Here is a 17,380-nt window from a genome sequence, read left to right as displayed (position 1 = left end):
GTTTAGCCACCAACCAACACTTCTTTCTATAAGTACCCCCCATGATCCATTTTCCAAGGGGTTACCAAAATTTTCAAAGAAAGAGAAAGAGTCACATGCCTAAGCACTTCTTCCATTCAAAATCACTCACACATACCCACCTTCCGGTCTGCACCACCTTGTTCAAGCCACTTTCAAGACACTTAAGCAAAGGTATAATCCTTACTATTTACTGTTTTGATCCCTGAGGGGGGCTAGCAGGGTCGAGGCTGGTAATCAATACCAGTCTTGGCCCTAAAGCCAGCAAAGTTACGAGTTGCCTTGGATCGGCTCTCCCACGCGCGAGTGACCCACTTCGTCGCGCGACTGTTCTAGTCAGCACGACATGGTCCTCGTGGAGATGGGATCCTGGTCCTTCTCATTTATAAGATTTTTCTTCCCTTTTGTGAAATATATTTAAAGTAGTCTCACTGTTTGGCGTGCTAAAACTAATTAGCTTAGCTTACTTCATTTCTTTACTTGCTTAGGAATGCCCCTGGGTTGTTTCTGAATATGTCTCAGAGCCCAGGTATGTAAAGCAGCTCCTGGAAGTCCAGTCAGGACACTCGCGCGATGATCTGACTCCATCGCGCGATGGTTCCTCTATTTCCAGTTGTTGCCCTTGCATGGGCAGTTAGGCTTTTGGCCTTGGTTTCAATGTCCCCCCCCCCCCCCCCCCCCCCCCCCCCCACTATTTAGGGATTGTATTTATTCCTGTTAATCCTATTTGTAATAATTATTCGCTTCAGTACAGATAAAACTGCTTGGTTTGGCCTGGATGTGCACTGGTCTATTCCAGAGCCCAGAAGGGGGTGAAATTCAACCTGTTGGTGGGATACCAACACTCGCGCAATGGAGTGGGTTCGGCACGCGATGGTCGACTGCATGCTGGCAAAACCATGCATGCAAGTTGGCCATTGTCTGTATCAAACCCATACACGTATGCTGTTTTGGTATCCAATCTCAGTGTCTTGACTTCATCCCATTTGTTTCTCATCATTTCATCCATCCATGCTATTATCTATCCCACCCTGCAAAATGTTACAGTTTTAAATCCCGATTAACTGCTCCTCCACCCTAATTGGCTAAAAATTGATTAATAAAACAGAATCGCAAAACAAACATCTTTCGCAATTACCTAAGTAGAGACCGATCTCCGGATTGGGCGAGAGGGGTGCCATAAAACCCTTCCCCTCTCGTAACCTGGCTCCCGAACCCAGATATGGTTATGACGGACTGGTTTCTTAATTTTTTCAAATCAAACAGCGCGGCAAGTGCTTCGAAATACGGTTCCTTGGGTGTCGGACTGTAACACCGTTTATATTTGAGGTGCTTAAATGTTATACTCTAATAACCTAAAGGGGTAACGTGCATTTTCTTTTTAAGAGCTATGCATGTGTGCCGTGTGTTAGTGAGGTGTGTGTCTGAGGTATATATCAAAAAAAAAAAAAGAAGAAGAAAGAAACCCAGGAGTTCTGTATTCTCTACGTTAGAGAGAGAGAGAGAGAGAGAGAGAGAGAGAGAGAGAGAGATCAACGGAAGAAGAAGGAGAAGAGGAAAAAAGAAAGAAAGTTAGGGCTAGCCTTGAATTGAAACTTAATTAGGTAATTTGCATCTTCTTAAGTACTAAAATTCTTGTTTCCTATGCTAATGTTTCTTGTTCTGCATCTAATATGCACTGAATTGAATCCATGGGTGAGGGTTTTTGAGGTTGTAGTTGAGTGTTATTCCAAGAAATTCGTGCATCTTATGGTTATGCAAAACTGTGTTTGAACCAAGTTAATAATCTGTCATGTTTTGACGAATTTTTCTCATCGACACGCCAACCATGTTATTTTCTGGTAATTTTTCTGGAGATGTTTCTGTGTGTTTAGTTTATGCTGTAAAAATTTCATAATTTTCTGAGAAGTGTGGAAAAAAATAAAAATCATAAACCGAGCTGCTGTCAGATTCGTGTCTGTGCTGGCAGCACAGACACATGTTGGAAAAACGGACATATCTCCTAGCTCGGGTATCGGTTTTACGCACCGTTTCTTGATTCAAAAACTAGACTTGTATATCTTTCTGAATATGTTTGGGTTGTGTCGTGGCTCTTTCTAGATTATAGCAGTTTTTGAATTAAAGTTCAGGTTTTGGTACTTCTGAAATTCTGGGCAGCTTTTGGCTTGTATTCGTCATGAAATTCCTCAAGTTTAAGGATGCTGGGTGGACATGGGTTCTCATGAGTCTTAAACATTGATCAATTTGTGATGTTTTGGTATTGGAATTATTGGAAAATATTGAGTATGTGATTTTTAATGAGCTTTCGATCGCAGACTGTTCTGCTGAAAACTGTGAATTCTGCTTTAGATGTATAACTTCATTTGAGCGTATCTTGGTCATTCGTACTCCGTTTAAGACAAATTTTATATCAAAATTCATGTACCGGAGGTGTACTTTCTAATGGTGATGGTTTCATAATCTGGTTTTAACCCTATAAGAAGTTATAGGCAGAATACGACAGGCTGGTCATAGATTTCAAACCAAATGTAGGGGTTATGTGGTGTTTGAGTGTTACGCTTGTTTAGGGACACTTCCAAACCTTTGAGATAGACATGTTAGTATGCGTTAAGTTTTGTTAATCTATTGTTGGTGTTATAGAGTATTGTTAGGAGGTAGTTTTGACGTTTAAGCGTTCAATAAACTGATATGATTGACTTTATGCCATATGGCTTTATGCCTTAAACTATTGGCTGTGTGCCCGGTGATTGGCTTAATGCCAAAAGGCTTTATGCCTTAAAATTATTGGCTGTGTGCCCGGTGATTGGCTATATGCCAAAAGGCTTTTATGCCTTAAGTTATTGGCTGTGTGCCCGGTGATTGGCTTAATGCCAAAAGGCTTATGCCTTAAATTATTCGTTATGTGCCCGGTGTTACTCTTAATTTCTCGATAAACAGTTGACAAGTTGAGATTGTCTTTCAGCCGTTGGATATTACTGTTGTGTTGTATTTGGAGGATGTGGTGGTCATATCTGTTATATACATTTGACTATCTCAGTTATGTTGGAAATTTACATTCTTGTTTTTATTCATTCGGTTGTTGCTATATTTTGTTGAGCATTTCCATATCTCACACACTATGGCTTTCCGTTTTGGTCCGCCAGGTAGCAGGTTGCGTAGAGTGGGTCCACTACCAGTCATCGTGTTGAGAAGTGTTTGGGCTAGCGTTGGATGATGTGGATGAACGAGTTGGTTGTAGGTAGTAAACTAAAAAGTTGATTTATGTAAGTTATAATTAAGTCGTTGGTGGATGTATTGAAGTGTAGAATTTTTAAAGGATTGTAAAACTATATTGTTGTTTAGTTGTGTGAGATCGTGGTTGGTTGGTCGATACGTCGACTCATTTTTATGTTAAGTGATAAGTCTTCCGCTGGGTGTTTATTCTGATAGGTTGTGAGGTGTAGTTTGGTTTTATGTGTGGAATGTCACGTGGTCGCGCCGACTCGGGCCCACTTTGGGCGCCATTTGCGGTGCGGGGCGTGACACGAACCTTCAAAACCCGAGTGACGACTCTGTATTTTGCGAGTGCTTGCTTCCCTGCTCGCGCTCCCTTGATCTGGGCCCTTGCATTTTTGGAAACCGGAAATTCCAAAGGGCACAATGCCCACAAATTCCTAAGTTCTCCACTTTCATTATGTCAAGTGTTTTCGATTTCATTTCCAGGCATGTGGGACCCCGTGCATCCCATATTCGTTCCGGCATCACACCATGCGGTAGATCCATGGCTTTCTTGTGCACTTCCGGGCATTTGGGACCCCGTGCGTCCCGTTTTCGGCATCCCACCCCATAGTGGTTCTGTGGCTTTCTTTGTATCGTTCTATCATTCTAAATTGCAATTTTTCGTTCTATTAGCCTCAATATCGTAAAGCATAATCCATGTCAAGTCCATATCATTCATAAAACATGCCACAATGCTCACATAATAACGCGAATGCATAAACAAAGGAATGAGTATCATATTCATTTAGTTTTACGCATTTCTTTGTTAAAACAAGAGCTAAAAGAGTGGGGATGAACAACGAATCTTTGGAACGCGAGCAATCATGTTTAGAGATGATTAGAATATGATTGAAGAGTGTTAGAAGTGGCCGGGAGTCAATACAATCGACGAATGATCAATAGGGTTTAAAACAGTTTTCTGAGTCATTGGTGCCGGTACCTCAAAAAGTAGGTATCGGTACCATACCAATCCAGTGAGCAATCAAAGTCAAGGTATTGGTACCTAAAAAATGAGGTATCGGTACCAAAGGTACCGGTACCTAAAAAAAGTGGTATAGGTACCTAAAAAAAGTGGTATCGGTACCATTGCATTACAGTGGACGATTTGCAGAAAAATCAAAAAAGTGCATAACTTCGAATTCAACCATTTAGAGCCCGATTTTTGGCACATAACCCACTCATAAACATGTAGAAAGAGTAAGAAATTCCTACCTCGATTACCAAAGCCAAACCGCAAGAGATCGATCAAGCCCTAGAACTCCAAAGTCAAAACCGAGCAAGCAAACTCCTCCCCGAGCTATACCCAACGAGATACGGGCTCAATAACAAGAATGAATGAAGAATTGAAGGTTATTTGTCATGGGTTTTGAGTGAGGAGTGAAGTTTTGGGTGTTGGAGGAGGAGAGAGAGAGAGTGCCGAGAGGGAGAGAGAGATCGGGAGTTAGAGAGAAAGAGTGAGGGGTATAATACTCCTCTACATACACACCCACACATATATATACTACCTACACTCAAATTACACATGCACCCTCCTACAAACAATTCCATCACATTCACCCCAATTCATTTAAACTCAATAAAACCCATATTTTCCTTAATTATAATAGCAAATAAACCTTTTATTAAGTTTTCGAAAATACGGGTCCTTACAATACAGCTCGATAGATTGTAATCAATCAACTTGTAAATGAGTCTCTATCTAGATTGAATGCATAAGTCATATGATACGAACAACTCAAACAATCCCAACTTGACTCGCTAACCCAAACTCCCACCATTGGTATTTTCCACCCCTTGCATAACCGTATAACACCACGAGGATTACCGTATTGCCACCCCTTGTGTCACAGTGATCCCTAACGACTCGGGTTACTGTATCACCACCCCTTGTGTTACGAAACCCCTCTAAGTCTCCGTATTACCATCCATTGCGTTACGGGACTCCCTAAACCAACTTCCGACCCAATCAGCTATTTTCTCATACAATATGCAAGCTAAGACTCCCCCATGATCACATTCATAGATAAAACATCACACATTATGCCAACGTCATCACAAATGCACCATGAACGATCACAAATACCAATAATCTATAGAATGCACTTTAACGACGTTTTAACTAAGTAATTTCTTATTCAGTTCTTGCAAACGGGAAGACCAATGGAACAAAGATAGCATCGAATAGTCAAAGGAAGTCAATTAGACGAGCTTGAGATAGATTAGGAGGTGTCCAAAAGGGTTTAGATGTGATCGGGGATCAAAATAATCGACGGAGAAACAGCAGGAGCAAAATTGAACTTAAGGTCCTGGTATCGATATGCACAAAAACCGTATCGATACAATATAAATTGCTCAAAAAGATAAGTTTATAGTATTGATACAACACTTAAGTTGTATCGATACCATGAGGTTTCGAGCAGCGATTCTGCAGATTTTCAAAGCAAACACAACAACTAAAATCCAATGATCCAAGGCGTGATTCTACACCAAAACAACATATTTACATATAAAAGAAGCAAAGGAATCCCTACCTCGAGTCAAGGAGCGAAAACCAAGAGATTCGTACCAGCCCTAGTTTCGAACTCTTTGAATTCAACCGAAATCCTCTTCCCCAAGCTTAACCCACGAAATTTTGAGCTCAAAGACGCGATTGGAAGGCTTGAATGAGGTTGATTCTTGAAGTTTTGGAGGAGTTTTGAGAGGGAGCAAGAGAAAGAGAGAGAGGACCGGATGAGAGAGAGAGAAAGGGACAGTGGAGAGAGATGCGAAGATGGGAAAAATGGTCCCCTACACCACACACACACCCCTTATTTACACATGTATCTTTAAACTGAACATCCACTCCCTCAATCTCCTATTCTTTCACTTCAATCCTCAAATCAAATAATCACCAATTAAACCATATTTCTCCAATTATGCATTTAATAAATATTTTCAATAATTAAGATTTTTCGGGCCTCTACATATATGATATAGGTAGTAGGTTTTTGGAACAATGCATTTCAAATGGCCATTGAACAGTGTATTGCAGAAATGTTAAGTCAGTCACGGGTTTGCATTGATTGGTCAAAATCAATGTCATTGGGTGGTCCAGGTCTTGGCATCTATTGCAAAAGCATTGGATTCTAATAATTTTTCAACCAATATGGATAATTGATTCATTTCATTTTTATTTGTATTAAAAGGAGACACAATAAGCAGTCTTGCAACTTCATCATTTCATTATATGGCATATAGCTAGCTATGAGGTATACAATGCGTGATATATTTGAAGCAACGGGTCATCATTTACACCTTGATTGTCACGCCCTCGATTTTCAAGATAAATAAATAAAACTTTTCAGAAATAGGGTCCTCACATTACTTAAATAATACCCCAAAAGAGTTCTAGGTTCCCATTAGTTCAACTTACAAATCCAGCTTTAAGTTCAAATAAGAATACATCTTTGGCACTCCGGCCCGAAAATAACTTAAGTACAAAGTACGAGTTGGTTTAGTAATTACAAACATTTCAGTCAAAGAGGTTAAGAAAGTTAAGTTACTAATACAACCTTTTCTTAAGAGAGTTCATTACAAAGATGACTAAGTAACCCTCGGAGCTAGCTTCCAAAACACGATTCTTCATATCCAAGCACATATTGCATGCATGCTATTACCCAACGTTCAAACTTGAAAATGATGATAGGATGAGTTACACTAGCTCAATAGGAAAATCTTCCACCAATTCTATATGCAAATACGAAGGCAAGTGTAATGGAGAAAAAGGCATGGAGAGTAAGATTCAATTGAAAGAAAAAACAACCAATTCACGACTCTTTAAACGATAGCACAGATGGTACATTCTACAAAGCCTAACAATGTCCACAGTGACAAGTAGACAAGATGTTGATACACCACGAGAATGCCAACATTCAAAACATTTCATTTCATGGTGCAAATACGACATAATCTTAAATATCAAATAATTCAAGAAACAACATGTACTTTCGACGTCAACTATACCACCTTTCATCTCACGATAAATTCAACTGTATTACCACCCCATGCGTTATAGTGAACTCTCTCCACTTGGGTCTCCGCATTACCACCCCATGCTTCGCGGAACCCTCTTAGTCTCCGTATTACCACCACATGCTTTGCGGGACTTCCCTATCCACATTCTCAACTCACACACTTATGCTATTATTCAATATGTGAGCCAATGGCTTTCTCCTATCCACAGTCTTACGCGTGTCATCATACAATAGGATACAAACATTATAAACATGCCAACATCATCCACCACACTCAATCAAGCACATAAGAGACACTTTGATATAACTTAACCAAGTAATTTCCTAATCTTTCATTAACAATGGAAGACCAACGGGACGATGATAACTTCAATTAATCCAAGGAATTCAATTAAACATGCTTAAAATGGGTTAGGAGATGTCCAAAACTGATTAGAAATGATCGGGGCTTAATACGATCGAGATAACACAAAACAACACAAAAGCTGTCCAGAGAGGGGAGGGATCAATCCCCCAATGACCAGGGATCGATCCTTGATGCTGCTGGATTAGAGAAAAGGCTAGGGGGATCGATCCTCCATGCATGGGGATCGATACCCACGCGATTTTGGGCAATTATTTTGCAGATTTTGACAGAATTCAAAGGCACAAAGGAGGATGAACCAAGTTTGATTTTACACCCATTCAACATATTAATGCATAAAAGAGAAGAATAAGTCCCTACCTCGCAACAAAGGCCAAGATCCACGCAATACAAACGAGCCCTAGCTTCACGAACTTCAAAATCAACAAATGCTTTACTCCGAGCTTGACCCAACGAAATCCGAGCTCAAGAACAAACAAGCAAGGTGGAATGGAGGTGGATCTTGTGAGTTCTTGAGGGATTAAGTGGAGTTTCAAGTGGGAGAGCAAGAGAGAGAGATACGGTAGAGAGAGAGAGGGAGAGGCGTGAGAGAGATAGAGATATGAGAGACTAATTATCTCCTATACACACACACACTACACACACACACAAAAAGCAAATCACACGTTCACTCCCTCTAGTTTATATTCCATCACTTTAAACCCCAATTCAAACAATCACCACATTATTCAATTTCCCCCAATTTCAGCATTAATAAACATTTTGATAATTAAAGATTATGAGGGCCTCTACATTGATGACGATTTTGAATACCCTTTGAACCCAAACATGCGATACACACCCACCGTCTTTAGAGAAATGCAACATGAGTATCAATGCTGACTTAAACAATATGAAGTTCTAACATTCAACTGCCGAACATTGAACATTCCAATTCTACATTGCCTAGCAGTTGACATGCCAATTGATACTCCTTAGTCGTTGCAAAAAGCCGTGCATCGTTTTCGTGAAGAAGTGAACCGCATGCAAATGCGTTTGCAATGCACTATCAATTCTTAACAAATGAACGAAGAGATGAGGGATTAATGGATGAAGCTTGTTTTTATATGGAGGCTAGTATGAACAAAGACGTTCAATCTGACATCGAGATGTCAGATGAAGATCAAGAGTCATGAATGTGGGATCATTAGAAAGATCATTAACCATTGGAACTCTAAGTTTGTTTAATACTATCATCTATTTCGTATTGTATCTTAGTGTCATTGTTGGAGCTTTTATTTTGTTGCAGTACCATCTTGTGGTAACTATTGCAATTACTTTTTAATTCATGTTTTTTCTTATCAAGCCATTGGGAGTGATTAGTTATTAGCTATATTTATACATGACGATACTAAAATAAGTAAATTTAAGTGACATTTATTATATGCATTACAACAAAATTAACATACTTGACATAAAACTAATACATCAATAGTTCATACTTAACATAGAAATGAGAAATCACTTAACATACATAATGCATGTCCACATAACTTCAAATACCTAATACATAACCAATAGTGGGAGATCTACATGTCCTCATCAGACATAGCATAGTCAGATAGATACTTCTCATTAGTCAAAGTGTTGTTATGTTCATTTTTCATTAGTTCTCGCTGATTTGCCTTAACCATCTCTGTTGCTAATTGAAGCATGAAATATCTACTCCTGCGCATCAGCATTCTATTATTCTCCTCTTTGATTCGGGACACGACTGCTTCATATTCACGCTTATTTGTTGTTGGCATCTCTAGAGATTGACGATGTGGAATTTTGACTCCCATGTTACGCAAATCATTAATCAATCCCTCTTGCTCTTCAACCCTAAATTTTCATTCTTGTAGAGGACCAACATTATAATCTTTCGAGCTGGTCCTTTTTTCTTTCCAATATGGATCCTTGAACTTGGGAAGTATTCAAACCCTGGAACTTGCTCCTCTGTTTGCCATTATGATAGAACTATCTCATGACTAAGGATTATTACACAAAAACGTAGAAGTTGAAAGATAATTTATAGACAGATGCTTTGGGCAATATCTAGATCATACCCTCAATGGGATCCAATAAGACAAGAGCCAGTAGGGGACCACGAAAAGCTATATATGAATAAGGCTGTATAAAAGCTTAATAATACTCTCCACATGGATAAAGCTGCAAAAATGAAAAATGAAACAAAGATGGTTAAAATTACAAATTTTATTTTGAATGAGGCTAAAAAAAGGCTATACTAATTTATTAAGGCTGAAAAAATGCAAAAGAAATAAATAAGGGAGCTGATAATGCCAAAACCCATATTGTTCTTGCCAAAATCTAAATTGTTCCTGCCAAAATTCTTTCATTGAATGACTTAGATGCCATCTACTACACCAACTACTTTTCATTATGATTTTGCTATACAAAAATGCCCCTTGAAATTCCATAGGATTATTTTATCATTCTTTTGAAATAATTTACTTGAAACCCGTCTGAGCTTCTCAAGCCTTCAATTGAGAGCAGACTTGCTGTGTATGAGACCTCGGCTTGGATTTCTCATTCTCCCGTCAGATTGCTCCATTTTTTAATCACTCAATGTTGAACAAAAACTTATGGGTAATAATCTCATGTTATTCTATTTTATTGTATGCATTTTTTTGTAGGTTGGCCACTTGGCCCAGGAATTGAGCAAACCACGTAGATTTGTAAAATGTAAAATTATTGCTCTGATCTATTGTTTATTGCAACTTTAAGGGTTGAATAAATGTAAAATTATTTTTCTTCAACTTTCATAATATATAGATGAGCAAATCTTAGTATACTATTTTCCTTTTGTTTCCTGAAAACTCTTTGTTTGCAAATCTTTCGTGTTTTTTTATAATCTTTTTTCTTTCCAACATTATAATCCCTCTTGCAGTAAATGTTAGACTTATCTTTTTCAGTTTGGGAGAACATGCTTTGTTTTGCTTGTCTATAATTGTTTTATACTTGGAGGATTAACTCGTATGCATATCCACAGTGTTTTTTTTATAACATTTACTGCACTTGGATGGGTTGTTTTCCTTTTAGTGCACGAGGAACTGAAAAACATTTTTAAAAAAAGAGTGAGAAATAATTCAAGGATTTTGACAGGATAGTCTCAAGGGGCATTTTTGTAAAGCAAAATCATAATGAAAAGTAACTGGTGTAGTAGAGGACAATTAAGTCATTTAATAAAAGAGTTTTGGTAGGAACAAAATGAGTTTTGGCATTATCAAAAGGGTTGCATGAAATTTATGATGGTTGAAAAAGCTGAAGGAATTAAAAAAGCTGCAGGTGAAAAGATTAAACGCATTGAATGAGGTTGGAAAAGGCTCAACGATTTGCATAAGGCTGAAAAAAGTTGTAGGAATTGATGAAGGCTAAAAAGACCGAATGCATTGAATAAGGCTGAAAAAGCTAAATAAATTGAATAAGAGTGAAAAAAGCTGCAGTAATTGAATAAGGCTGAAACACACTGCAGTAATTGAGTAAAGCTAAAAAGCCTGAATGAATTTAATAAAACTGAAAATGGGTGTATGACTTAAAAATATATATTTTTAACGATTTTACTTTTCATTGTATTCAAATTTTCATCCCTGTTATTTTTGTGGTTTGATAAAAAAAAAAAAATTCATCGCCATTTTTGTTCACGTTTTTATTACCTCTCTCACGCCAGTTGGGATGGCGCTACTTGAGTAGAGCCAATTGAGGTGGCGCTACTTGATAGAGCTGTTTTAAATAGTGTTAGTCCACGTCATACAGCTGAGTGGCACATGGCATAACGTACAACGCCACATGGCACAGTTGTATGGCACACGGCACAACGCACAACGCCACATGGCATATAGCACCATTCAGAATAGTGCTTCTCGGGTAGCGCCTTTTGAAGTAGTTCTATCGAGTAGTTTTAAAATAGTTTAAAAATTAGAGTATTCTGGCCAATTATTTTAAAAAATAGATTTTTTTTTTTTTGATAAAAAAAAACTCGCAAACAGGCCCACTATGCAATTAGTTTGGGGACGAAATAAAGATAAAAATGAAATTAACCCAAACCCTTTTCCATTCTTGTTTTTTCATTCCTCCTGCTGTCCACAGCGAAGGGGGTGTTGACTGCGTAGATCTTAATTAAGCTTCCGACCACTGTTACTCTCTCTCTCTCTCTCTCTCTCTCTCTCTCAAAGTTCATGAACGTAGAAAACCAAAGAAATAAGGTAGCTTTTCGTTTATTCTGTTACTTGAAAGTCTTTTAGCACCAGGTGTTAAGTAATTCAAATGGAAACTTCCAAGGACACAAGGTGTTTGCTTAAATGTCTAAACAAGATGTGTTCTTTCTTATTTTTTTAATTCTCAGGGATACACTCGTATTCGTACTTTGTCTGATGATCAATCATGATGAGGCTATATGATGGGTGCAAGGAGATATTAAAGATCCAGAAGTTCAGGAGAATTGTATCCTATGCCGGTTTTTTTTGCTTCAGCGCGCTCATAAGCTATGCTTATACGAGCAATACGTGAGTAGATTACTCATCCAGAGTGTTATATATCACCAATTATGTATCACTGTTCTATTTCAGCGCATGCGTGGCCAGATATGATTTAACTGAGTTCTTTGATCATATTATTGATTCAAAACATGAAAGCCATCACTAGCATCCAACCAAGTGGTGATTTAGTGTGAATAGAAGCCCGCCGCCATATAGCATTTCTCATAGTTACTTTGAATATCCGTTTGCCTTGTCGAAGCACATGTGGGTTTCTCATATGTGTGTATAATTGGGATGTGTGCAGGACTAGAGCTGGGTATTCTAGAGCTGACCAATTCTATGCTTCCTACCCAGCTGGAACTGAGCTCTTAACCGACACTGCTAAGGTCAGCTAGACCTTTTGGACTGCGGTTACATGTTTTTCTTAATCTTCTTTAGCTTGCCGCCGGAAATGATTTTATCTTGATTTGGATTTGTTGCTAGTTATATAAAGCTGCGCTTGGAAATTGCTTCGAAGAGGAAGAGTGGGGACCGATTGAATGGAGCGTCATGGCTAAACACTTTGAACGGCAAGGGAAATCTCCATATGCATACCATGCAGTAAGTTCAATAATAATAATTACTGGTTGCCTTTCACTTGAGTCTCACCACATCTAAATTGGACGAAAGTTGAGGGTTTTCATTGTTATTATTTATTCTGTTAGGAATATGCATATTATAGGAAATAGGACCTGGCATCACATTTAGATGGCCTGTTACTGTTTCGATGACTCCCAATTTTGATACTGACCCATCCTGGACAATAATATGTATATCCTTAGGTGCTGTAGTACAGAAAATTTAGCCCTTTGATTTCTGCAGTCATTCCAAGGGCCCCTAGAATATATGCACCTGTGGGTAACAATGGGAGCTAATTTTTTTGCAGCAACAGCTGCTGGTTGATACTCAAAGTGAGGCTTCAGTAAGAAGAAATAGAAAGATTTAAGAATTCAGTTCATGTCATCATGCATCAAGTTCAAGTTGTATTTCTGAAACCATACCTAGGTAATAGAAGTTAGGCTTCAAATAAGGAACATAGAAATGGTGATCCAGATATTCGATCCATGGATCATTACATCGAGTCCATATTGTAGTTCTGATTTACCCAGGTTCTCTTGATAATAATAATCAGGTTGTGGCCTGTAAAGGTGAAGTACTTTAATATTTTGGCATATTCTTGGGCTTAGATGTATGACCATACGATATTGAACTTAAGATGTTTTCAGGACAATGGAAGCTGGTTGTCGACTTGTGCCGGTTCAAAGTGTTAGATATGGTCTTCTATATTGCTTCTACGGAATGTGCAGCTAGCACTATCAATGAGGCCCAAAGATATCAGTTTCTCTTGGGTTGAAAGACGATTGTGGATGTGAGCCAAAGGATTAAAGGGCCCATTTTCTATTAGCTTAAGTTTTTGGGACAATTGGTAGCTTAACACAAAGTTGGCCTATGGAATCTAATACATTCATAGCTTACCTTCTTCACGATAGGAATGTCACTCTAGTTCATAGACCATATTACACTTCAAGCTATAAGCATCATATCTGTCTCCCAAATGTTGATATCTGTGGATAACACAGAGATATTATCATAAACGTAGATTCATCTTCTGCCTGAAAAAAAGTTTGCTGTGAAATCCCTTTGGGCAACATTGAATGGTTCATTTTAAGAGGCAGTCTCTCTGTCTTTGGTTGCTGTTACCTGCCAAGCTGTGTTACTAGAAACTAAATTAGCTCCTGCTGCCATCAACTTCCCCGAGGAAAGCATTGAAGAGTGGAATCGTGCATGGGGTGAATAGGCCAAACCATTACGTTTTGCCAATGCGACCAGTTTTAGTTTATTTGAATCTGTTTGTTTGATTTGTGCAAGACGTACGACTGGATCCTCATATGAATTGCCTCAAATATAGGACATAAACTATCTTAACTTCCTTTAAGAATGATCTTGTCGAGACAAAAAACAACTAACACGTCCAACCAATCAAATATCCCGTGTTCAAATCCAGAGTTCCTAGGCTAAACAGGGACTAACTACCCTTCCCAGTCTAACTTTTTGAGTCATTTCTAAGCTTCTCGCTAGCTTTCACTCCAAGTGGCTCTAATCTTCTCTGATTTGGATACAATAGCAGACCACAAAGCTCCTTGCTCCATTATCTAATAAACATGAAAAACCTGGTTGAGGAATCATGGTTTGCAAGCTTGTGGAGACTTTGATGGCACCTTGAGTTGCACTACCTTGCAAATGATGCTGAATTCATCCCATTTATCAGAAAGAAAACCTTAGCCAAAATACATATAAGTTCTGCACAATAGAAAACTAAATTTAGAAAGTTTTTGCAAGTGCTCTTGAGCTTTGAGCATGGTCTGTGGGATGTTCGTTTCCTTGGTGCATGTTTTCATGTGCTTGAGCTGGATTACAATAGGGCAGAGGTTTTCTGTAGATTTTTTAATGGGTCCCAGCTTAAGTGCTTTTCAGGCACATTTTGACTGGAGCTTGCTAAATTCTACAAACACCCCTCTGCACAAGACAGAGACATGAGTGGATTGATATAGGTAAGAAAAAGTCGCGGTTAAAAAAGGTCAATTCGGTGCAATTTGGTTAACTTTTATCCTAGAATTAGTTCAAGTCCTTGTGCACAGTTACAAATCTATTTGTGGGTGATTGAATTGAGCTAAGAATGCATAACCTGACATGCCAGTCTTCTAATGTAACTCAACAACCTTAAACACAACCTAGCTACTAGAATGACATTGAGGTTTTGTCTTGCTGGCATTACTAACCTTGACTCAATGAATGACAGAGATATTCTTGGATTAGAGTAAACTTTGGCTTTCAATCAACTGATGCAAGGATTGGCCACGTTAAGCGTATGATTACTGTATTGCCTTTCCTGCTACTTAGTTGCATTTTGTTTGGAGTTAAGAGTGCATTATTGTCAATATCATTTCGAAATATTTGTAGCAGTGCCATCCATTTATCCCTTTGGTTCACCTGTTGTGACAAAATTATTCACTTGGATAGTATGGTGATTCCTTGGACAGAATGGAAGTCTACTGTACTTAACCTTTTTCTGATTTTTCCTTTCCATGCTGCAGCAATACATGGCGCACCTTGCCTCCCATGGACAACTTGATGGAAGTGGCTAGTAGAAGTGTCAAACTTCTGTCCCTTAAAAAAGTCTCAGCTTTGTATTACAGAACTTCAATCTCATGGCAATTTTAAGAAGTTGTCAATGCTTATGGAGAAAACATTCTTGGCAGATGAGATTGTAATGATTAGTGTTTTCTTTTTGACATCTAGAAATTACATGAAACTGCAATTGTCCATCTCGCTCGGATGGGCATTCTTTTAGGCTGTGTGTGGATATTCAATTGTGGACGTAGTGATGAAAGGGTAGAGCAAAAGCAAAAAAGAAAGTAGCTGGTTGACAAATCTATTTTTCCCTTTTCGCTTCGCATATCCCTTCATAAATTGAAGATCCAAATGCCATCTTAGTGTCCTTCTAGATACAAAGTTAATGTATAGGCCTCTTCATTCAAAATCAACATTACTATGTGAACAGTGAATCACCATGTTATCAACTGGTTGACATGTTTTTAATTACCTTTCAATTAGTGCAAACATTGTGTGTTATGAAGTGAAAAGGAGTTGAAATAATGGATTGGAGTTGGTAATCAAATTTTGCAGGCTGGTAGAGGGGGATATCGTTTGTGCACCTGCAGTGCGGTTGGGTATGGGAGGTCAGGCAAGAATGCTAACAATACAAGACAACTTCAGTAATCTCTTACGAGATGTCATTCCTAGGAGGGATGCATTGTGATTTGCAATTTTACGTTAATGTTTGACGGGCTTAGACAAGCGTCTTACCTTTTATCAAATCCCAAACATGTTCTAGAACCTCTCAAACCAATGGGGATCAGTTTGTGTTATGTAGTGGTTTCCATTGCAGCTTTGGATGCGTTTTGGATGCGTGTAAGTGATCAGATTGAAGAAGGTTCAAGACCTTAGTACTTAAGGGCCTGTATAACCACTGGCACCTGGCGACTCCACATTATGCCATAGGTTGTCAATTGAACACCCTAGGTATGGAGTTGTGTATCCATTTGTATATATTTTAGTCTGGTATAATGCAATTTTAATTTAGTTAACTCTACAAATGAACGCCCAAGCCACCGAACTAAAAGGGTTGAAGCGGCCACTGTGTATAACCAAAACTTCTGATGAATTTCATACATGTAGGCAGGGGCAACGCCATTCAAGTGGTTATGGTGTCAAGTGTACCCACTCAACAAAAATCCCACAACTTAAATCGAGTACTTTTTTTCTTCATTTTTTTGACCTAACACTAGATGACACCACTACAAGAAAGCTATTGAGCCCGTACATTTTTTAGAGGTTTAATCAGCTTCCACTTGATCACTAGGTAAAAAGTGCTATTAGTACTAGAACTAGAAGCCTGCAAAAACTACTCCTATATTACTATACTAATGTTTCCCTTAACTTTTAGCACATTTATTCTTATTTCAATTTTTTCCACGTTTGTTAGTTTTACATCAAATTTTTGTGACTTATTAATTCGTCTCGACGAGAGGAATCGAAAAAGTAATTTTTTTTACTTCTACCCAAATATTTTGGGAGAAAACTACTTTTAAGTAAAAAAAAAAAAGTCAAAATCTTGTCGAGACGAATCAATACGTCACCAAAGTTTTGGCGCAAAATTAACAAATGCGAAAATAATTCAAATATGTAGAAAACTATACTCTCTTCGTCCCTTATTTAGAGTCCAGTATTCCATTTTTGGGCCGTCCCTTAATAAATGTCAATTTTGTAAAGTTAGTAGGTAAAAGTTGGTACTTTATCTATTTTGTCCCTAAAAGTAGATTCCATTTTGAAAAGTTAACAAGTAAAAGTGTAATGATGATGAGTAAGTAGGAAAAGTGGAGAAAAAAGTTGATGTGAAAGATATAATGATGATGTATTTTTAATAAGTTAATGTTACGAAGCAAGACACTTAAAAAGGAACGAATGGAGTAACTTTTTATCTAAAAGTTAAGGGGAATGGGGTCTAAAGCTATTCGACTTTTCTTTTTTTATATTTCCCTTGCACGTAATAAATTAGATTTAATTACTAGTGTTTTGTTTTTATTTACTCCCTCTATTCCAAAATGTTT

The 17,380-nt window shown here is 38.1% G+C and overlaps 1 protein-coding gene across 4 annotated transcripts; it reads left to right on the top strand.

Moving 5' to 3' along the window:
• Positions 1-11,671: 11,671 nt before the first annotated feature.
• Positions 11,672-15,641, top strand: LOC131301541 (uncharacterized). 4 transcript variants are annotated; one of them, XM_058327897.1, is made up of 5 exons: positions 11,672-11,897; positions 12,038-12,197; positions 12,475-12,556; positions 12,654-12,770; positions 13,096-13,390. In XM_058327897.1, the coding sequence occupies exons 2-5, from the start codon at positions 12,076-12,078 to the stop codon at positions 13,153-13,155; spliced, it is 381 nt and encodes a 126-aa protein (XP_058183880.1). In that variant the 5' UTR covers positions 11,672-11,897; positions 12,038-12,075; the 3' UTR covers positions 13,156-13,390. The 4 variants fall into 4 exon arrangements, with proteins under 4 accessions (XP_058183880.1, XP_058183879.1, XP_058183882.1 ...); XM_058327896.1 differs by having other exon boundaries at positions 11,687-11,828; positions 13,096-13,387; XM_058327899.1 differs by lacking the exon at positions 13,096-13,390 and adding an exon at positions 13,436-14,948 and having other exon boundaries at positions 11,688-11,828.
• Positions 15,642-17,380: the final 1,739 nt, after the last annotated feature.

The sequence above is a fragment of the Rhododendron vialii genome, chromosome 9a (assembly GCF_030253575.1).
Source record: "Rhododendron vialii isolate Sample 1 chromosome 9a, ASM3025357v1".
Classification (NCBI taxonomy): domain Eukaryota; kingdom Viridiplantae; phylum Streptophyta; class Magnoliopsida; order Ericales; family Ericaceae; genus Rhododendron; species Rhododendron vialii.
Note: the sequence above shows the minus strand (reverse complement) of the source record. Positions and strands in the feature narration are given on the sequence as shown.